This window comes from Rana temporaria, chromosome 4, assembly GCF_905171775.1.
Source record: "Rana temporaria chromosome 4, aRanTem1.1, whole genome shotgun sequence".
NCBI classification, from domain to species: Eukaryota; Metazoa; Chordata; class Amphibia; order Anura; family Ranidae; genus Rana; species Rana temporaria.
This window is the reverse complement of record NC_053492.1, coordinates 332,962,829-332,986,987: the sequence shown is the minus strand read 5'-3', so window position 1 is coordinate 332,986,987 and position 24,159 is coordinate 332,962,829. Positions and strand designations below refer to the sequence as shown.

At 43.9% G+C, this 24,159-nt stretch overlaps 1 protein-coding gene across 2 annotated transcripts in view; it reads right to left on the bottom strand.

The window, feature by feature from the left end:
• The window catches only part of ARID4B (AT-rich interaction domain 4B), an 897,525-nt gene that overhangs the window by 159,496 nt on the left and 713,870 nt on the right, over positions 1–24,159 (bottom strand). For both annotated transcript variants that reach the window (XM_040350731.1, XM_040350732.1), the window contains exon 16: positions 19,943–20,082. In XM_040350731.1, the coding sequence (XP_040206665.1) occupies positions 19,943–20,082 (140 nt within the window). The remainder of the gene's footprint in view (positions 1–19,942; positions 20,083–24,159) is intronic.

Sequence of the window (24,159 nt, the reverse complement as noted above, 5' to 3'; positions counted from 1 at the left end):
GTGGTGTAAGGGGCCACCGGTGGGCCCTTGGTGAACATCTCGGCCCGCATCTGGGATGCCCGCTGCGACTCCCTCTCCTCCAGTCGCTTCTTCTCCTCCCAGGTCAGCTTGTTATACGGCTTCCAGGACCTCTTCTTCTTGGGGGGTAGCTGGCGGTGCCTCTTTCTGCCCAGCTCCCTCCAGGGCCCCTCCGTCTCATGGCTGTCGCCCATGACCAGCTGACAATGGTGTTCCCTGTTGTCCGTAATACCAGATTGTACCGTGAGGACTTCGTAAACGGTGTCCGATGGTTCTTCCGGACCCAGCTCCTGGAGATCCCAAGCCGAGTCTACACAATGGGCTGCTGCTGGTGGGCGGTACCCAGGTTGAGACCAATTTGACCTGGTGTTGTCATTCATGGGGCAATTCTGCTTGAAGTGACCCAGCTGTTTGCACCAGAAGCAGCGTTGTTCGTTGTCCTCCTGGCGTGGATAGCGAGGGCTAGATGTCATCAGTCTGTTAGGAGGTTGGTATCTAGCGGCTGGTGGGTGTGTGGGCGCCGTTGGTCGTGGAGGTTGTACCCGTGGTGTGACCTGGTTCGTCTTGCGAGTATCCGCATATTCATCCGCCAACTTCGCGGCCTCTGGTAGAGTCATGGCCTGCGATCTCTCACCCAATCTTTGACATCCGTCTGGATGTGATTGTAAAATTGCTCCAGGAGCATTAGTTGCAAAATGTCCTCTGCGGTGGTGGCCTGGCTGCTGTTAACCCAGTTAGAGGCCGACAGGGACAACTGGCATGCCCATTCCGCGTAAGAGTCTTTCGTGGTTTTGCGTGAGTCCCTGAACTTCTGTCGGTGGGACTCTGGGGTTACTGCATAACGAGCTAGGAGCACTTCTTTAACCCGGGCGTAGCTATGGATATCCTGATCTGGCACGGTCCGGAAAGCATCAGAAGTTTTGCCTGACAGTTTGCCTGACAATATTGCAACCCAGTCTCCTCTAGCTATTCGGTGCAGGTTACATTGTCGCTCAAAGTCTGCCAGGTAGTTATCAATCTCACAGTCCTTTTCATCAAAAGCTTTAAAAGCGCTAAACGGGATCTTCCTTGTGTCTGCTGTGCTGTACTCACTGTTTGGAGAATGTGCGGCTGCTTGTTGGACTGCTGCCAGTTTTAACTGTAGCGCTGCATCTCTTATTTGTTTATCCTTCTGTAGTTCTGCGTCTCTTATTTGTTTATCCTCCTGTAGCTCTGCGTCTCTTATTTGTTTATCCTTCTGTAGTTCTGCGTCTCTTATTTCTTTAGCCTTCTGTAGCTCTGCGTTTACTAACAGGTCCATCACTTTCAGCACCACATCCGGCGTTGGGTTCGGGCCGAACCATGCTAGCTTCTCTCTCATTAGCTTGTTGGCTGGCGATTCCTCCTCCTGAATCACTGGTGTCTCCATCTCTTGTACTGCTGGCGTTGCTGCAATCTCGTCCTCCTGGTCTATCTCCATTGATTCTGCTATGATGACCCGCTTGGTTTTGTTGCTAGCAATCCTTCCACGAACTTCCAGTAGTTCTTCCAGTGTCTGCTTGGAATCCGGGTGTGAAGGGGAATAGAAGGGAAAATCCCACTGCTACCAACCAATTGTGACGGTATCGGTATGATATCCCCGTCAACGTTCCCTTCTTCCCATAACGAAAATCACCCCAATATTCCACGAGGAGGGATATCCCTGGAATCGCCCAGAAAGCCACACATGCCAAGCTTACTGCTAGAACAAGACACTTTTAATGACACAAAAACTCAGCTTATATGTGGTTACAACCTGTTAGGAACGCCCCCCCTCACACAGTGGGGTTTCCCATACAGATTATAGGAGACAAGTCGGAGCCGACCATGCAGACACATTTCTTTAGATAAAGACATCAGTGGAGTTAATTAATACACTGAAGCCATCAGAATAATTAACATACTACTTCTCTAATCATTTAGCCTGATGATACAATACACATCTTTTAAGGGTAAACACAGATCTTCTTCACACAACACAATAGATCAATTAACGTTTAGAATAGTGAGGGGACATTAGCACAGAGGAATGAATCACACATGAAATTCCTTTCTACCTCTACCCATATGGCTAGCAGGGAGCAGTAAACTGAGACATATAGGCAAATGTATCACAGACTGTTTTGTAAAAAGGGCTGTTGGAGGAAGTTATTTCTCTTTTTTGCTGAAGGCCAATGCTGAAGCCACATGGCTCTCTTGAAGGCCCCATGGAAGCCTGATGGCTTGGGCCTAACTCCATGAGGCTCACATAGGCCTACTCCTTTTCCAGCTGGAGCTCAGCCAGCAAGGTTCACCTAGAAGAGGGGATAAGTATCTTTCATTATTAACCATATTGTTATAGGCTTTATAGATATCTGTTGTTAGTATATGAAGTTCCTATATTTAAAGGAAATAAATGTTACTTGTTTATAAGCAAATGCGTCCGTCTTCATAGCTAACATTATATCATTAGACCTAGCATACTCTGATATATTATTTAATAAAGGGACATACAATAAATACATAGTTGCAGTTGCTATATAGGTTACAATATAGAGTGCATATTATTGCATCAGATACATCAGATGGGGAGATGGCAAAGGCACTGAATTTATTCTAACCCCAGATGATACCTTATTAGGAGAAACGCATCGGGAAGGGCTCCGCTTATGCCACTGCGTTACTTTGATTTTTTTCGCTTTATATGTCTTCTCAAATGTGAGTGACAATTTTATATTTTTAATGTTCTCATTTTGAAACGGAATACACTATGTGGCCCAATCTTTTTCCTTCTACTATATGTTACATTGGGAGGATTTATATCTGAAGTACTGCTGCTCCATCCATGGTCTATATTCATTGATGTCAACTCTGTGATATATCTCTGCCTGGTTCCATTGGAAGTCGTACTTGTTTAATTTTTCCTGAGTGAGATACACCAACAAGCCCGTTTGACTCATCAGGCGTAAGCCTCGCTGGGTCAAACTCGTTTGGTAAGCCTTCAATCCTCACGGTGGTGGATTACCTACAGACAACTGATTATATAGTCAGGGGGTTTTCAGTAACCAAAACTGCAGTGTTTATCCTCATGAAAAATCACAGGAAGCACCTCCATGGTTAAAAGAGGACAGAGCCTGGGGGGAGATGTCTATCATGAACTTGAGGTCCTGCAGTCGTCAAGTATTGCAACGTGGCAACTAGCCTCTGCTCAGCAGTGATTGCTTGGCGCATCACAGTGTCCTACCCCGTGATATAGGGGGACAGCAAATCCAACAGACGGTGAAAAACAGGGTCCATCACCCAGGGATAATTCCTGAAGTCATCAGGATTATTCTCCTGGATTTGCGCAAACCAATCAATAAACGCTTATTGCGATTTTTTTTACCAAGAATATGTAGAAGAATACTTATCTATCTAAACTGAGGGGGGGAAAAAAACTTTTTTTTTTTAAATATATTTTTTATATATTATATTGCTTTTTTTTTCAAAATTCAAAACTCTATTTTTGTTTATGGCGCAAAAAATAAAAACCGCAGAGGTGATCAAATACCACCAAAATAAAGCTCTATTTGTGGCGAAAAAAGGACGTCAATTTTGTTTGGGAGTTATGATGCACGACCGCGCAATTGTCAGTTAAAGCGACGCAGTGCTGAATCACAAAAAGTGCAAAAAGTGCTCTGGTCTTTGGCCAGCCAAATGGTCCGAGGCTTAAGTGGTTAATAGTAGTCTATTGGTTAGCAGATGTAAACGGACATGTGTCTGCTTACATCTGGTTACTTTCAAGTCTGCCTACGATCGAAAAAAAAAATGCTGCATCTGTCCCTGACTCTAATGCCGTATACACACGATCGTTTTTCGGCATGAAAAAAAACGACGTTTTTAAAAACGTCATTTAAAATGATCGTGTGTGGGCTTCACATTGTTCGGCTTCTGAAAAACGAAAAAAAAAAATTCGAACAGGCTGCATTTTTTAACGTTGTTTTAAAAAATGTTGTTTTTTCGGGTTGTAAAAAATGATCGTGTGTGGGCTAAAATTACGTTTTAAACCCACGCATGCTCAGAAGTTATGAGACGGGAGCGCTCGTTCTGGTAAAACTACCGTTCCTAATGGAGTAAGCACATTCGTTAGGTTTGAAATTATTGTAATGCAGCGCATTCTTTTCTTTTTTTTAATGCTACACTAATTCTCATTTTTTGCTGCTGATATTGTTACCTAGTTATGACAAGCTTGTTACTTTATTATTTATTACTAGCTGAATACCCGGCGTTGCCCGGTCTTCCTATCTTAACCTTTTGGGGAGGAAAATCATAGTAATATAAATATACCCATCTTTTATATAAGGGTGTAGGTAAGGGTTAATTTAACTGTCATATATTTTTATTTGGCATATAAGTAATATGTGTACCAGGTATTATTGAAATATCTCCAGGCGTACAGAAGTTATGTGGGAACATACATTTCCCATTGATTTGCATGGGACTTTAAACAAAAACCCAGACCCTCACAAATGGGGGTAGTTAAGGGATAAATTAACTATCCTATAGTTTAAGTGGACATATAAGTAACATGTGACCAAGTGTTATCGAAATATCTACAGCCGTTTGGAAGTTATGAAGTAACATGTATTTCCCATAGAGTTGAATGGGACTTTAAAGGAAAACCCAGACCATGGCAAATGGGGGTGGGTACCACCTATCCTATGTTTGTTGCTGACATATAAGTAACATGTGTGCCAAGTTTCATGTTAATATCTTTAGCCGTTTGGACGTGATGCTGGAACATGAAGTAACATGTATTTCCCATAGAGTTGAATGGGACTTTAAAGAAAAACCCCGACCATGGCAAATGGGGTGAGTAAGGGTTAAACCACCTATCCTATGTTTGTTGCTGACATATAAGTAACATGTGTGCCAAGTTTCATGTTAATATCTTTAGCCGTTTGGAACATAAACTCGCGGCTTACGCGGATGACATCCTGTTTTTCTTAACATGCCCGAGAATAACGTTACCAAACTTATTAAAATTAATGAAACAATATGGAGAGCTGTCCAATTTTAAAATAAATCCAACTAAATCCGAAACCCTAAGTATCAATATAGCTAAGAAAGACCAAAATATATATCAAAAGGAGTTTCCTTTTGTGTGGGGGAAAAGGGAAATAAAATATTTAGGAGTAAAAATAGCTATCTCAAAAGAGAGGATTTATAAAGTAAATTTTGTATCTATGCTGGAAGAAATTAAGACAGAACTTGGTAGACTCACGGTAGGACAAATATCATGGGGAGGGAGAATGAATATTTTTAAGATGGTAATCTTGCCCAAAATCATGTATAAGATACAGATGCTCCCGATTGCCCTACCTCAGAAGTACTTTAAGATACTACAAACAATTTTATTAAAGTTTGTGTGGCAGGGTAAAAAAGCTTGTATCAGCTGGGCAACTCTAAAAAAAAATAAGACACAAGGGGGATGGGGAGCACCAGACATCATAAGTTATTATGAAGCAGCAATTCTCACAAGAGTGATAGATTGGATTAGGGACACTCAGCAAAAAAGGTGGGCAAGGATGGAATACCAGATGAGTAATGTTTCACTTGGGAGTATTATCTGGATTCCAGATAAATACAGGGAGTTGGGTAAACTATCACACAGTATTACACGTTTTGCTATTAAAATTTGGGATAAAGTTCACAAGAGGGAAAATTGGGACTTCAACTCACCATTAATGCCATTAAAAGACTCAAAATATTTTGTACCAGGAGTAGAGAAGATATCAGGGAAATGGATCAGGAAAGAAAATGCTCAGTTGAAAGATGTCATGACACGAGATAATTTAAGCACTTATGAGGAACTAAAGGGTAGAGGGGAAATAATAGATATAAACGAATGGCGGTATGGCCAGTTAAAACATTTCTTTGAAGCTCTACCACAGCCGTGTAGATCTGCGGATAATCTGCGTCCCCTCGAGAGAATTAGTGAAGGAGGAGTTGGGAGAGGAGTGATCTCTAAGATCTACAAAAACTTAATAGAAGTAGAGCAACTGGACATCCCACCATATATTAAAAAGTGGGAGGAAGAACTGGGGTCATCTATGAGTATGCCAGAATTAAAACAAATATGGAGAAGAGTGCATACCTCGTCAGCAAACAATAAAATAACTGAATTAAATTATAAATGTCTGACGCGGTGGTATATTACCCCAGACAAAGCTCATAAATATAAGAAAGAAGCTTCCGAATTTTGCTGGCGCGGATGCAGACAGATCGGAGATATGGCTCATATATGGTGGCGATGCCCAAAAATTAAACGGTACTGGAGCAGGATTAGATCTTTAATAACCGAAATAACGGACATAGAGGTATCAGATGACCCTTGGGGATGCTTGCACCAGAGGATCAGAGTACCAAATAAACTATATCAGAAAAGTCTACTACCACATTTGTTAACAGCTGCTAAAAGCCTGATTGCCAGTCATTGGCAAGACAGGGAAAGTCCCTCCATTAGTGAATGGTGCAACAAAATATATCTCATTCAAAATCTAGAATTTTTAAGGTTTTTGGATACAGATGGCCTAGAGGAATATGAAGAGACCTGGTCCAAATGGATATAGTTTAAACATTCAATGACGTTTGCGGAGTTGATGGGTGCATAGGACCTTATAAGACTTTGTCTCATAAGGATTGTTACAATATGAAAAAAAAAAATTATATATAATAAGATAGTAAATAAATTAATCAGATAAGACAGAAAGGTAACTGGAGTCCCGGGGGGGAGGGGTTGGAGGGGGGCGGGAAGGGGACGGGGGGAAGGGATATAATAATTAAGGAAGAAAAGTTTAAAGCTCAGCATAAACAAACAAAATACATACTGGTTCTCGGTTATATATAGAGCTTTATAAAGTATAAATTATATATTTAAAAAAAAATATATATATATATATATATATAAAGTACCCACAAATGATGCGAAGCCTAGATAGAGACATAACAAGCATTTTGATTGTGAGCAAGTCTCGTGGTCGGTGGAGTCTGAAATGGGGAAAAAAGGGGAAAGAAAAAAAAGAAAAAAAAATATATATCTTTAGCCGTTTGGATGTGATGCTGGAACATGAAGTAACATGTATTTCCCATAGAGTTGAATGGGACTTTAAAGAAAAACCCCGACCATGGCAAATGGGGGTGGGTAAGGGTTAAACCACCTATTCTATGTTTTTTTTTTTATATTTTTTTATTGATAGAAATAGACAGTACAATAAAAGTAAATCAACTCTTTGAAGAAGCATCGTTACAAAGTAATAAGTTGGGGAATATTACAGATGATGCATCATAGAGAGCATAAACATTTCAATTGTCTATAAATAAAGAAAAAGAGGAGAGATATAGAGAGATTACAGAAAAGGGAGGAGGAAAGAGATAGAGGTAGGGAGAGAGATATAAGAGGGCAGAAAGAAGATGGGGGGTGGACAAGCAGGGAAGGGTGGGGAAGGGGGAGAGCCGGGACACATGGCAGTCGTGTCGAGCACTTCGTTAAACGGGCGTAATTAGTAAGACATCAGCAAAAAGGAGGAAACATATCAGAGATTGGGAGAGAGGGTCACAATTTGGTGAAAAGAAGCCTCATGTGGTTTCAGACACGTAAGGGGGTGAGGAAATAATGTCTAAATAACACTGTGTAGAGATGAATGAAGACCAGGACGCCCAGATTCGGGAGTGTTGTTCGCTGGTGTCTCTTGCAACGTGAGTGAGTTCTTCCATGAGACTAACCTCAGAAATCTTTTGCAACCATGTTTTAATTGAAGGAGTTTCAGGTTGACCCCAGAGACGAGGGATAATAGCTTTAGCTGCATTAAGAAGGTGTGGGATGATTGAACGTTTGTATTTGCCAATGGGTCTAGAGGTGGCGTGGAAAAGAACCGTCCACGGTTCAAGGGGGATTTGTACCTCAGTGATCTGGGATATCAAGTTTAAGACTTCTGTCCAGTAAGGACGAATGAGGGGACAAGACCACCAAATGTGGGCATGGGTGGCAATTTGACCGCAATTCCTCCAACAAAGAGGATGGAGAATTACTAGGAAACATACGGTGAAGCTTGGCAGGAGTGTAGTGCCATCTAGTAAGGAGCTTGAAGTTAGATTCAGTCATGGAAGAAGCCAGAGAAGAGACATGCGTAAGCTTAAGCATCTTATCCTTTTTTTTATTTGTAATAGTAGTCCCTAAATCCTTCTCCCACCGGGATAGATATTCTGGATACAAAGGGCATTGTAAGTCTAAGAGGGCCTTGTAAAATTGGGAGATAGAACGTGTAGGAGGATCTCTAGGCAGAAAAACCTGTTCTATGCCGTTGAGATCTGGAATACCTCTTAAGGGACGAGGTAGTGTATGGAAAAAACTACTCAATTGCTTGTATCTCCACTTGTCTAAGAATGAGGGTGAATTGTGACCCAGGATCTCAGACAAGGGCTTAAGACAATTGGACGAGACAACATGGTACAATAGGAGAGGGCCATCCGGTGACCACTTCTGAAAATCTGAGTCAAGGAGACCCGGGGTGAAGTATCTGTGAGACATCAAAGGAGTTAATGGGGAATTATAGAGCCACGTAAATTTCTTATGTAGATCGTCCCAAATTTGTAGGGAAGATGAAGTGAGAGGCGAGGTAGTAGGGGATAGATCTCTAAAAGAGCGTGGGATCCAAGGGGTTACAGAGAGATCAGAGCCACATAAAGAATGTTCCAGTTGGACCCATAATTTGGAGGCGGAGGCATATTTCCAGTCCGCTATCCGTGCTAATATAACTGCCTGATAGTAAGCTTTAAAATTAGGTAAAGCCAGGCCCCCTGAACACTTGGCTCTGAAAAGAGTCTCTCTAGAAACCCTGGGACGCCCATCCCTCCATATAAAACGGGAAACCATGGTTTGTAAAAGGGTAAAAAAAACTATCGGGATCTTCAAGGGAATCATTTGTAACAAAAAAAGAATACGGGGGAGAACGTTCATCTTAATTATGTTGTACTTGCCTAGCCAAGAATGAGAAAGGGAGGACCACTTCCGGAGATCATCCTTAATGGCATTTAGAAGAGGGATATAGTTGTGCCTAAAGAGGGAATGAAGGTGGGGAGTCAATAAAATGCCAAGATATGTTATGTGCGATGGAACCCAGCGAAAGGGAAACCTATCCTATGTTTGTTGCTGACATATAAGTAACATGTGTGCCAAGTTTCATGTTAATATCTTTAGCCGTTTGGACGTGATGCTGGAACATACATACATACACACATTGAGTTTTATATATATAGATTATCTAATGCACATTTTATTGTAGCTCTTCTTTTTTGGTTATTAATTTGATAATATTTTAGACTGCTTTCCAATTTGTTGTTTTATTTGGAGTGTGTCAAGTTACCACAACAACATAATTATTTATTATAATTTACCCACAAGGAGTTTAGTGTCCCTTGTTAATTAGAAAATGTTATTTATTGTTATTTATTTATCTACTCACTACCGATCTCTCTATTTTAAAGAAAAACACATGGTCAAATTTTGTCAGCAAACCAAAAAACTATTTATTCTGGTATAATCAAAGTAAAAAAAAAAAAAAAACTGATGGCAAACTAAAAGCAAACTTCATAAAAACAAAGAAGCCAGGAAGGCAGCACTGGAGAGCGTGCTTGCATTTGTAACGACAAGGGTCCCCTAAGCAAACAAACAAGGTTGTGAGCAAAAAAATTTGGACCATTAGGGGCATCACATCGCTCATCGCCTAGACTTGCTAGTCTTCTTCCCTGCAGTCTTCCCTGCAGTCTTCCCTGCAGACCGAGTCCTCGGAGGCTGGGTTCCTGGAGGCAAGGTTGTGCCAGGAGCAGGACCCAGAGCAGCCTCAGGAAGAGGAGAAAGAGCAGGAGCAGGACTAGGAGCAGGTCTGCACAATGTTGGTGTCATCATCGAGCTGCCCCAACGTGGCCATGTTTACGGCCTTAAAGATGAGGGTTTCACAGCGCACACACTGGCCCCGCTCCAGGTTATGGAGCTTGGCTGCAATGGGCGCTGCAAAACCCTCCTCTTCTCTGGGTTGCTCTCCGATGGCCACAGTTGCCTCGCGAAGCAGGGCCTGGGTCTCCTCCTCCATTTGGAGAATCCTCCTGGCCCTCTTCGCGGGAGTGTGGAGAGGAGGAACGCGTGAGATGGTATGACAACGACGTGCCTCCTGACTCCCACTGGGGCCTGCCTCCCCTGGCTCCCAGTGGGCTCTGCCACCTCCTGTCTTGCAGTGGGGCCTGCCTCCCCCTGGCTCCCTGTGGGCTCTGCCTCCTCCTGGCTTTGCTCTGTCTGTGTATAAAAAAAGGTACATATTTTATTTGTTGTCTTCATAAATCACACACATTTTTCAAATCATGACAGATGCAAAATGAATGCTAATATATATTACACACAGGGCCGCCATCATGAATTATGGGGCCCCTTACACAGCTCCAGACATGGGCCCCCTGGAGCAGTGGGGGGTGCTGCCGCCTGAAATTGAGAAGCGGGGGGCCTTTACCCGAAACAAAAAAGTAGGGAAAAAAATATATATCTAAAAAAAAATATTATTACATAAAGGGGGGTTGCCATCCGGGGCCCCTTACAGGTGTACTGCCTGTACCCCCTTGATGGCGTCCAAAAAAATTACACACAATCATTCTGACCCCAGCATTATTTATTCTTGTCCCCATCATGTTTTGCCACTACTGTCTATTGATATGTTCAACACTTTTTGTTCAATCATTTTAAATTTGGAACACTAGTAACATCAATTTGACATCATTATTATACTTTGATTCCCCAAAATTGTTAGCAAAATGCAATACCTGGCTCCATGGGTCACAATCTGGGTCCTCCAGGAACTCTGGCTCTTCCTCCGAGGTTGGCTGCTCTTGCCTGCAGGGAAGACTGGAGGATTGACTGCAGGGAAGACTGGAGCTCCCTCTTGGGGGGAAGGGTAGAGAGGGATGGCCTGGACTGCAGGTGGTCGTCCAGGAACTGCAGCTGACTATAGTACCACAGGTTTGGCCTATAGATACTGTCAGCTGCAGCTCCAGATGTCATTGAGGCCAGGACTTGTGAGCGTTGGGTCCTGTAGGTCCCCCTAATGGTCACAATTTTTGTACTCACAGTCGTGGTTGTTGCGTTGGGGACCCTTGTCTTTACAAATTCAAGCAGGTTCTCCAGTGCTTTCTTCCTGGCCCCTTTATTTTTATTCAGTTTGCTTTTAGTTTTCCACAGTATAGGGAGATCCTTCCATCTTTGAACAAATTCTGTGAAGAATTCTGGGTCCTTGAAGGCCTCCATTATTTCTGCAAGTCAAAATTAAGCAAAAAACCTAATGTCAGTCAAGCCTCTACTACTAATAAGCTTTCTCCCCATATCTAGCCCAGAAACTCATCCACTGATCACTAATAAATGTCCAAAATCAAGTTACGTACCGTCGTATGACACGTCGTTCCTTCCGCCTTCTTCCACAGACTGTGAACGCCGTTTTCACTCACGCGGTATCCCTTTATACACTGCGCATGCGTGAAGCTCCGCACGTTTACCCGCCCCTGCCGTTCGTTCTAGTACTTTCCCCGCCCCTTCTTGCTCGTTTAATGCAAAACAACATGGAAGACATGCAGCATATGGCAACCTCAAGCCAGGAGCGAGGCCAGGAGGAAACACACACCAGATCCAGGAGCAGGAGGTACAAGGCCACAAATATGGTGTTTGAGGAGATGGTGGAAATGGTGGCAATCTTAAGGAGGGAGGATTACGATGGGAAACATGGCCCTTACAAGAATCCCAACAAAGTGAAGGTCCAAATAATGGACAAAGTGGTGAGGAGTCTCCACCATAAATTTGGGGTGCGCAGGGCAAAAGAACAGCTCCGCAAAAGGTGGTCGGACCTCAAATTAAGAGAGCCGGAGCAAATGGAGGAGATTAAAAGAGTCATTAGAAGAAGTAAGTAATTTTCCTGTGTACTCTGGTTATTTATTTATTATTGTGCGGCATGTGCTTTTTCTTTCAGGTTGTACATACAGTTCAATGATGTCGCAAGTTTCATGTTTGCAGGCAAAATAATTGGTCGTATGAGTCGTCGTTCATTCGATCACTAATAATAAATTACGATCTTTTTGTCTGATACAATGTTTAGGAAATGTCATCATGCCTATTTATAGGCATGGCCAAATGGGAGTTTATACACTGTATCAGACAAAAAGATCGTATTTTATTAATAGTGATCGAATGAACGACATCTCCTACGACCAATTATTGTGCCCACAAACATGAAACTTGCGACATCTTGATTATTTATGTGAGACCAATTTTTTTATTAATGTGTTCTTAACTTGATTAAAATAATCCAAATTCAGTCAATATACAGTAAAAGGAGAGTATGCTAAGCAGTTGGTTACACATGTGGACTCAGTAGCACAATTGTTGGCCACAAGAACAACCTATTTAGGGTGTCACACACAGGTGAACCAGTGGATACTTGGTTGGTTTCTATGTAGGAAACTTGACCAAAGATAGAGAAATGTAGCTGCTTTGGTAATGGATACAATCCTGTGTTCAGCTTAGAAGGGTTGTAAAAACAAACAAATGTACCACACTTTAAAAAAAGAAAGATTAATATTCCTCTTTCAGGAATCTTTTTGATTCATGTTTCCCTTTTCTACAATCTCGTAGGGCGCAATCAAGCTTCCAGACAGGAGCAGAGAAACCCCACACAAGCCCCACCCCCGCGGGATATGGAGGAAGTGGAAACTGCCACCACATCACGTCAGTGTTATACACCACAGCTTCAGGTAATAGATGTAGGCCTGCATAATTTTAATACATGGTTTGTTTCCAAATTTCAGGAGCTTTTCGGGCTGGTGACGGCTTGGACACCTATAGCGCCCAGCTGTTAATTGCAAAGGTGTTGGCCTGCAGGGCTAACATCGAGGACATCCATATCGGTTTAGCACAGATGCAAGAAAAAACAAAAAGGGTGGAACGAAGACTTAAAAATGTGATGGATGTTCTGGGGAGGATTTAAAAAAAAATGATTTTTGGATTTTATAATAAAAAAAATATATATAATATTTTTGGATTTTATAAAAATATATATATATATATCTTTTTGGATTTTATATAAAAAAAATAATAATATTTTTGGATTTTATAAAAAAAAATAAAAAATTATGTGAACAAATAAAGATGAGTTGGGGACCTCAAAAGCCCCCCCCCCCCAAAAATGCACTCTATCTGAATTCAAAAACATTTTTAAAATGCACACATTTAGGGGGGGGGGGTTGGGAAAGACTACAATGGAGCCAAACAAAGACTTGGGGATATAGGGAGACACCAAATGGAGCACTACAAAGGAGCCAAAAAAAAACTTGGACTTAGGCTAGGTGTGTTTGGGCCCAGAATAGAATGCTGGAGAGGTTGGCTATTGGAAATATGCATGTAGGCCAAACAAAAAGCATTACAAGCTTACAGCATGCATGGGGACAAAGGGAACATTCACAGCATATTACAAACAGGTTAATTAGGGACTGATTGAAAAAAAAAAAAGCAAGCATTAAAGTGGAGGTTCACCCTCAAAAAAATTTCTGACATCACATGGAGTCGAGCCATCCTACCGACAGAATGCCGGTGTTTTTTTTTTTCTCAGCACAAACCTCGTTATCACGATTTTCACCCCCCGGCAATCCCGCGGGACTGGGCGTTCCCAAGCACTGCCTGTGATTGACAGGTTTCCGAACGGCGCATACTGCGTGTCACAGGTTGCCGACAGAACCCGAACGTCGGTGCGTAGGTGCCGTATAGAGCCGCACCGACGTTCGGGTTTTTTCGGCAACCTGTGACGTGCAGTATGCGCCGTTCAGAAGCCTGTCAATCACAGGCAGTGCTTGGGAACGCCCAGTCCCGCAGGATTGCCGGGGGGTGAAAATCGTGATAACGAGGTATGTGCTGAGAAAAAACACCGGCATTCTGTCGGTAGGATGGCTCGACTCCATGTGATGTCAGAATTTTTTTTGAGGGTGAACCTCCACTTTAAATACACAGTTTGTGAGGTTAAAGGACACAATTTACCTTAATATAGTCCTCCGGCAGAACAGGTATCCGGGATTATGACGCCCAGAGCCTGAGGGGAGATGCCTGTCGAGAACTTCAAGTCCTGCAGACTTCTCCCTGTTGCAAGGTAGCGCAACGTAGCAACTAGCCGCTGCTCAGAAGTGATGGCTTCCCACATAACGGTGTCCTGCCTGGTGATATATGGCGACACCGAAGCCAAAAGCTGCTGGAATACGGGGTCAGGCATCCTCAGAAAATTCCTGGAATCATCAGGGTTATTTTCTTGAATCTCCCGCAGCAGAGGCATATGAGAAAACTGGTTCCTGCGGAGAAACCAATTCTTGGCCCACAAACTCCTCCTCACCCTGTTCATGGACCGGAGCCGGAATAAAACACAAATCCCTGCACCAAGCACAACACAATCTCGGCGACAAGAATGTACCCGTAACATGGCTAGATAACGGTTGTGACGGTATCGGTATGATATCCCCGTCAAGCATTCCCTCCTCTCCATACAAGAACATCACAGGATTCCCCACACATGAGTCAAGACTGGATGCTGGAACCAAGACACTTTATTGACACAAAAACTCAGCTTATATGTGGTTACAGCCTGTTAGGAACGCCCCCCTCACACAGTGGGGTTTCCCATACAGATTATAGGAGACAAGTCGGAGCCGACCCTGCAGACACGTTTCTTTAGATAAAGACATCACTGGAGTTAATTACTACACTGAAGCAATCAGAATAATTAACATACTACTTCTCTAATCATTTAGCCTGATGATACAATACACATCTTTTAAGGGTAAACACAGATCTTCTTTACACAACACAATAGATCAATTAACGTTTAGAATAGTGAGGGGACATTAGCACGTCAATAACCTGTCAGAGGAATGAATCACACATGAAATTCCTTTCTACCTCTACCCATGGCTAGCAGGGAGCAGTACACTGAGACATATAGGCAAATGTATCACAATGGCCCCCCTTTTGCTCCCTGCTCCGGCAAATCCGGTTGGACCTTCCCTGGTCCAGTAGGGTTGACGGGTTCAGAGCTTTTAGTCCGAGGTTAACTCCGTTTGGCATGACTGACCTCCCTTGACAACTGCTTCAGACTCAGGTATGTCACCGGGTCATCAGATCACACGCCGGTCAGTCCCCAAGTCTTTGTGCGATCTGCAAAGTCACCAGAAGTCAGTGTTAAGACAGCGAATGGGTCTGTGCGCCGCCGTCTAGGTGTCCCGCTATGGGAGGGGGCAGGTTATGGCTCTGAAGTGACAATCACAGGAGATTCATAAAAAGGAAAAGTTATATTTGTTGTAGCACTGGTGCTCAGAGTCCGGGGGGGGGGGAGAGAGGGGACTCAGAGCCCCATAAGGTCAGCCACCCCCTGCTCCCTCCGCAGCCGCCGGTTCTCCTCTTGGAGCTTCTCCAGCTCCATCTCCAGTTCATGGAGCCTGGGGGGGTCAGCCCGCTGTGACCTCAGGTGGTTGTTCTCCTCCTCCATGCGGCTTATGCACTCCTCCAGCTCCATGTACTCACGGATCAGCTCCTGCTTGCTCATGTCCTGCAGGCTCTCCACGTGGTCCTTCATCATCAGGAACTGGGTGGTGGTGTAAGGGGCCACCGGTGGGCCCTTGGCGAACATCTCGGCCCGCATCTGGGACGCCCGCTGCGACTCCCTCTCCTCCAGTCGCTTCTTCTCCTCCCAGGTCAGCTTGTTATACGGCTTCCAGGACCTCTTCTTCTTGAAGGGTGGCCGGCGGTGCCTCTTTCTGCCCAGCTCCCTCCAGGGCCCCTCCGGCTCAGGGCTGGAGCCCATGACCAGCTGACAATGGTGTTCCCTGTTGTCCGTAATAGCAGATTGTACCATGAGGGCTTCGTAAGGGGTGCCCAATGGTTCTTCCCGACCCCGCTCCTGGGGATCCCAAGCCGAGTCTACACAATGGGCTGCTGCTGGTGGGCGGTACCCAGGTTGAGACCAATTTGACCTGGTGTTGTCATTCATGGGGCAATTCTGCTTGAAGTGACCCAACTGTTTGCACCGGAAGCAGCGTTGTTCGTTGTCCTCCTGGCGTGGATAGCGAGGGCTAGATGTCACCGGTCTGTTAGGAGGTTGGTATCTAGCGGCTGGTGGGTGGGAGGGCACCGTTTGTGGTGGAGGTTGTTCCTGTGGTGTGATCTGGTTCGTCTTGCGAGTATCCGCATATTCATCCGCCAACTTAGCGGCCTCTGGTAGAGTCATGGGCCTGCGATCTCTCACCCAATCTTTGACATCCGTCTGGATGTGATTGTAAAATTGCTCCAGGAGCATTAGTTGCAAAATGTCCTCTGCGGTGGTGGCCTGGCTGCTGTTAACCCAGTTAGAGGCCGACAGGGACAGCTGGCATGCCCATTCTGCGTAAGAGTCTTTCGTGGTTTTGCGTGAGTCCCTGAACTTCTGTCGGTGGGACTCTGGGGTTACTGCATAACGAGCCAGGAGCACTTCTTTAACCCGGGCGTAGCTATGGATATCCTGATCTGGCACGGTCCGGAAAGCATCAGAAGCTTTGCCTGACAGTTTGCCTGACAATATTGCAACCCACTCTCTTCTAGCTATTCGGTGCAGGTTACATTGTCGCTCAAAATCCGCCAGGTAGTTATCAATTTCACAGTCCTTTTCATCAAAAGCTTTAAAAGCGCTAAACAGAATCTTCCTTGCGTCTGCTGTGCTGTACTCACTGTTCGGAGAAGGTGCGGCTGCTTGTTGGACTGCTGCCAGTTTTAACTGTAGTTCTGCGTCCCTTATTTGTTTATCCTTCTGTAGTTCTGCGTCCCTTATTTGTTTAGCCTTCTGTAGCTCTGCGTCTCTTATTTGTTTATCCTCCTGTAGCTCTGCGTCTCTTATTTGTTTAGCCTCCTCCGCTAACAGGTCCATCACTTTCAGCACCACATCCGGCGTTGGGTTCGGGCCGAACCACGCTAGCTTCTCTCTCATTAGCTTGTTGGCTGGCGATTCCTCCTCCTGAATCACTGGTGTATCCATCTCTTGTACTGCTGGCGTTGCTGCAATCCCGTCCTCCTGGTCTATCTCCATTGATTCCGCTATGATGACCCGCTTGGTTTTGTTGCTAGCAATCCTTCCAGTAGTTCTTCCAGTGTCTGCTTGGAATCCGGGTGTGAAGGAGAGTAGAAGGGAAGATCCCGCTGCTGCCAACCAATTTGTGACGGTATCGGTATGATATCCCCGTCAAGCATTCCCTCCTCTCCATACAAGAACATCACAGGATTCCCCACACATGAGTCAAGACTGGATGCTGGAACCAAGACACTTTATTGACACAAAAACTCAGCTTATATGTGGTTACAGCCTGTTAGGAACGCCCCCCTCACACAGTGGGGTTTCCCATACAGATTATAGGAGACAAGTCGGAGCCGACCCTGCAGACACGTTTCTTTAGATAAAGACATCACTGGAGTTAATTACTACACTGAAGCAATCAGAATAATTAACATACTACTTCTCTAATCATTTAGCCTGATGATACAATACACATCTTTTAAGGGTAAACACAGATCTTCTTTACACAACACAATAGATCAATTAACGTTTAGAATAGTGAGGGGACATTAGCACGTCAATAACCTGTCAGAGGAATGAATCACACATGAAATTCCTTTCTACCTCTACCCATGGCTAGCAGGGAGCAGTACACTGAGACATATAGGCAAATGTATCACAACGGTCGTCTAATCAGATTGGACTAAAAGAACGCACTGAAGAACAGAAAGGCCTCTGAAGAACGACCTGAAAAACAGTAACGAGCAGACAAGAACGCACTGCAAAAACAAATACGAACTGACTACAAGCACTGAAAGACAGATACGAACCCAAAAGCACCAACTGAACGACAGAAAACAATCTTTAAAGCACGAAGACTGAAAAGCACGAATCGTCTCTCACCAAACTTTTACTAACGCGCGCTAACACGAAATCAGCAAAAGCCAGCCCCAAGGGTGGCGTCTTCAGCATGGAAATGGCCCTTTATAGTGCCGTCATACTGCTGTACGTAACCGCGCTTTGCTCGAGCATTTTAGAAAACGATGATGTGTGGGCAACGTCGTTTTTAATGATGAAAAACTTCGTTTTTTTCCATGCCGAAAAATGATCGCGTGTACGCGGCATTAGACTGAGAACCGATTGATCAAAAACCTCCTATTGCTCGGCTCACAGGGCTCCCGGAGCAGAGAGCTGGTGACTGTCAGTCACCAGTTCTCTGCACTGCCTCCCATGCTCACTGGAGCGCTGGGCTGTGGGGGGGAAGGGAGCGGCCGGGTGCCGGTCTAGGCATGTTGGCAGATTCAGACTTAAAGTGTCACTAAAGGAAGAATTTTTTTTGCTGAAATGACTGTTTACAGGGTATAGAGACATAAAAGTTAACTGATTCCTTTTAAAAATGATTAAAAATAGATTAAATTCTATCATATAATGTGCCTCTAGTTTCACTTTCGGTTTTAAACTGGTTTCATGTTTATGTGACGTAAAGAGACCCACAGAACAAAAACAAACAAATCCAGGGCAGTGTTTTGTTTTTAAAATGAATCTGATTGGTTCTGAGGAGTTTTAGACACACAGCTTAGACCACAGTGAGAAGCTCCCATGAGTTTTTTCATAAGGAGCCAGACAAGCAGGAAGTGTGGAGATCACAGCAGAATTACAGCTACTTCAAAGCAAAAACGAACAATGAGGACATGAAACCAGTACTGCAGTAAGGTAAAGGAAGCTATTTAGCTAAAAAAATAATTTCCTTTAGTGATCCTTTAATTATCGCCATCTTGCCCGAGCCTGGACCAGGTCTGTGACATCAGCCGGCTTCAGCCTGCTGTCAATTGGTCACAGTCTTCTGTGGAAACCAATTACAGAACTGCTTCGCACCTTTTTACTGTAACTAAATTGACCATAGCGAGGGCCTGGAAATCACCAGCTCTGTTTTGAAGTGGTTAAAAACTGCGTGAATGACATTGTGGTAAATGAAAAACTGACGGTCATTATCTGACACCCATGATAAATGCCTCCGGCTCTGGCAACCTTGGGTGGCTCATAACCACCCTTCAAGATTTGATCCAGCGCTCCTTTCACTAGAATGCCTCTGCCCCCTCACCCCGCGGACTTCACACCCTCCTCACCCTTTTTTTTTTCGCTCTCTTTTTCTGTTCTACACTCCTATCATAATACTTCTCCTTTCCTCCACCTCTCCTCCTTTTTCTTCCCAAATTTTCTTGGTATTTCTCTGGCCCACCAGGCACAGCCCTGGATGTGATGATTACATGAAGAAAAAACAATCCCTTTTGACAAATAGATATACTATTTCTTGAGTAAAGATAGGCTCTGTAAATATATCCTGATAACCGGTTCACTTTTGACTCTATAAGTTTGCAATTTTTTTACACCTGCTGCAGTGTGCCGTCATATCTCCTCAGGTCTCATAAGGTGACACTAACCTCTTGCCGGCTACACATGATTGCCCTTTATTTTCCAATAGTCTGCTTAAATTTCTGTGACTTAGATTAGCCTATTTACTTTTTAGGAAAGTTTTCATTCATTTATTTTCCATGATATGACCATCAATGCTACTGAAATGTTATGTTGAACTGAAGTATGAGAAAATTGGTCACGGGAGTGCAGAACAAACTGAAGTACAGTCAAACAAGCTTTGGCGGTACTTTAAAATGGTTAGTCCATTATGGAACTTAAAACTGAAAGTGTCTCTTGGGAGTTTACAGTTGACATTATTATGTCTGTTCTACTTATTTTGGGGAAAAAACACACATGTTAAAATAAAATATACATATATATCTTACACTCCTTTTTTCTTGTTGGTATTGTACACTTTTGGTTCCTGAGCACTTTCATTCAGATCATTTTTATCCTGAACTGAAAGGTTTTCATATAGTCCTTTTGGTTCCTTCGCACAGGGAAATGGAACATCTATTTCTGTGTCCTGGTTTAAAAAACACAAAGAACAAGATGTAGAGAACAGACAAACTAGAATGTTGTGTTTGTTAACAATTCAAGAAAACATATGCCAGCCTATTTTAACCACTTAAAGGGTCACAAAATGATTTTTTTTTAGCTGAAATGACTGTTTACAGGGTATAGAGACATACTAGTTAACTGATTCCTTTTAAAAATTATTAAAAATAGATAAAAACCAATCATATAATGTACCTACAGTTAAGTTTCGTTTTTTCTGTTGTTTCCTGGTTCTCTCATGTACAGAGCCAAAGAGCCAATAGAGGGCAGTGATGGTTTGTAAAACAAAACTGGATTGGTGCTGAGAGGTTTTAGACACACAGTAATCACACCTCCTTGATTAGTGACCACAGTGAGAAATCTCCCAGTACTGTGGTTATCAGGAAACAGACAACCAGGAAGTGTCCAGAACACAGAGGAATTGCAGCAACATCAAAGCAAAAACAAACAATGAGGACATGAAACCAGGACTGCAGTAAGGTAAAGGAAGCCATTTAGCTAAAAAAAAAAATCCTTTAGTGACCCTTTAAGGACCGAGCCTGTTTTTCAGATTTGGCGTTTACAAGATTAAAACATTTATTTTTGCTAGAAAATTACTTAAAACCCCCGAACCTTATATATATATATTTTTTTTTTCTAACACCCTAGAGAATAAAATGGCGGTCATTGCAATACTTTTTGTCACACCGTATTTGCGCAGCGGTCTTACAAGCACACTTTTTTTGGAAAAACAACAGTAAAGTTAGCCCAATTTTTTTATATATTGTGAAAGATAATGTTACGCAGAGTAAAATGATACCCAACCTTATCACGCTTCAAAATTGCGCCCGCTCAAGCAATGGCGTCAAACTTTTACCCTTAAAAATCTCCATAGGCGACATTTAAAAAATTCTATAGGTTGCATCTTTTGAGCTACAGAGGAGGTCTAGGGCTAGAATTATTGCTCTCGCTCTAACGATCGTGGTGATACCTCACGTGTGTGGTTTGAACACCGTTTTCATAAGCGGGCGCTATACTCACGCATGCGTTCGCTTCTGCGCGCAAGCTCATTGGAACGGGGCGCTTTAAAAAAACGTTTTTATAGAAAAAAATAAATGAAAAACAAATGGATCACTTTTATTCCTATATCAAGGAATGTAAACATCCCTTGTAATAGAAAAAAGCATGACAGGTCCTCTTAAATATGAGATCTGGGGTCAAAAAGACCTCAGATCTCATATTTAGACTAAAATGCAAAAAAAATAAAAAAAGTGTCATTTGTGTAGCGCCCCCTTCCTTTAGTATGGGCACTACGCTAAAGTTAGTGGGGAATGGGAGAGTTATTTTGCTCCCATTTACAATTTTCTAAATTTGGGCTGCTGTCATTCCTGAACTGTCCTGTAGGTCAGTCTGCGCTCCAGGGGTGCTGTTCCCACCCCTGGGCGACAGGTGGCGCTAGAGGGGTTTTGGCAGAGCCACTTTTCCCTAGCAGCCAATTAAAGGAGTTTTCCCTCGCTGAGCATGCAGGCGCCATTTTTCTGAGTCCTTTGTGGGTTCCAGGTTCCAGGTGCGGCACCCACCTTTAGGGTGTGCGCATCCAACGAACCCCGGCGATGGCCTACCAGGCCAGGGTCACATTCTACGCGGAGTTCCATGTTCCTGAGAGGGGCCCCAGTGACTTACTGGGTCCCCAGTTCTATTGAAAGGATCCCAGGCTGGGTCCCGTTCATTGGGGGTCGGCTTGAGGAGAACCCGGGGATCTGGTGACCGGAATGATGACAGGTACACTTTGCTGTCATCCGGTGACCTCTGCTAAAACCTACTGGGAGGATTCGCTCAATTCGTTCATTTAGCTCATTTAAAGTAATAGGCCTATGGCAGAGGCCCTAGAGCCAGGTCTGTGTGAGAGACCTGTTCCTCCCAACAATCTAAAGTGAAACTTCGGCTGCCAGGCTTGTGGCAGGAGTCTGTCCAGGGGCACTTCACCCACTCTGACTAGAGTGGCGACAAACTGCAATTGATACTACTGAGAGCAGGATTGCTCGGTTCATATACAGGCCTGATACTGCAAAGTTTTCTCTCTCTTGCTTCATCAACCTTTCTTTCCCATTTGATGTTGATGTTGGCCGTGTTGGCCTGGAAATAAAGCATTGGAAAATCTTTATTCACTGTCTGGACATTCGCTCAATACTCTGTTCTCCAACTGCACCCCTAGACAACACCAAGGTAACTTAATACGCAGATCCCAACAACAAATCAGCGGCTCCTAAGGGGGTAGCGCTACATTTGAAAAAATTACAACAAGAAAATATTGCTTTAAGAAGCATGGGCGGAAGTGACGTTTTTAACGTCGCTTCCGCCCTGCTATTCCAGGGCTCGACAAATTCCGGGCGCCAGGTCGCCATGTCGACTAGAAATAGGGTCCTGGCGACTTGGCTTGGAAGGGGGGCAGCCGTTGGTATTACAAGTTATTACCACCAGATGTGTGAGCTGGCGCCATCTGGTGGTGGCTGTTGGTATTGCAAGTTAAGCATTACAAGTTAAACAGCAATTCTAATGTAATTTTTCACTATTTTCACTGCCATCTTCTTCCCTCTAATTAGAACCCCCAAACATTATATATATTTTTTATCCTAACACCCTAGAGAATAAAATGGCGATCGTTGCAATACTTTCTGTCACGCCGTATTTGCGCAGCGGTCTTACAAGCACACTTTTTTGGGAAAAAATTACACTTTTTTTAATTAAAAAATAAGACAACAGTAAAGTTATCCCCATTTTTTTTATATTATGAAAGATAATGTTACGCCGTGTAAATTGATACCCAACATGTCACGCTTCAAAATTACGTCCGCTCGTGGAATGGCGACAAACTTTTACCCTTTAAAATCTCCATAGGCGACGTTTAAAAAAATACTACAGGTTGCATGTTTTGAGTTAGAGGAGGTCTAGGGCTAGAATTATTGCTCTCGCTCTACCAATCGTGGCGATACCTCACATGTGTGGTTTGAACACAGTTTACATATGCGGACGCTGCTCACGTATGTGTTGGCTTCTGCGCGCAAGCTCGTCGGGACGGGGCGCGTTTTCTGGCTCCTAACTTTTTTAGCTGGCTCCTAGATTCCAAGCAAATTTGTCAACCCCTGTGCTATGCTATGGGGACGGGTGGGGGCCATCTTGCCCTCACTCGTATCCCAGTCGAGCAGAAGAGAGGACCCGATCGCCTCCGCTGCTGCCGACGGCTCCGGTAAGCGACGGAGGGCACGGGAGAGCGGCGGGAGGGGGGGCCCACTCCCACCGTCGATGACGGTGATCTTGCGGTGAATCCCCGCGGAGACCACGGTTATCGTTGAAAGGACCGCTCACTAAAAAGATGGATATGTCGGTTGTGGCAGCAGCTGCTGCCGTTACCGAGATATCCAGCTTTAAAAAAATTATGTATATATACACAGCGAGTGGTCCTTAAGTGGTTAAAATACAAACACACACATTTCATAACTGTGCTGTTTGCAGGAGTGTAATGCTTAGGTCTTTTAGGGGCTAAATCTGACATTTTTAACCACTTCCGTACCGGCCCATAGTCATATGACGTCCACAGTGGGGATCTCCCATCCCAGGTGGACGTCATATGACGTCCTGGGCTTTGCGAGGGGATATCTGAATGATGCCGGATGGGAAGCATAGAGATGACTGGTGAACAGATGTAGCCGGATTCAAAAAGTCAGTAGATACGCCGTCGTAAGTCCGAATGCGCGCCGTCGTATCTTTAAGCGTATTCTCAAAATGAGATACGCTTCTCTGTTGCTAAGATACGACTGGCGTAAGTCTCCTACGCCGTCGTATCTTAGCTGCATATTTACGCTGGCCGCTAGGGGAGTGTACGTTGATTTACGCCTAGAATATGTAAATGAGCAAGATACACCTATTCACGAACGTACTTGCGCCTGATACGCTGTTTACGTAAGTCGTTTTTCCGGCGTAAAGATATACCACCAAAAAGATGGCACAGCCAATGCAAGGTAAGAACGTCGGAACAGCCGTCATATTTTACGTCGTTTGCGTAAGG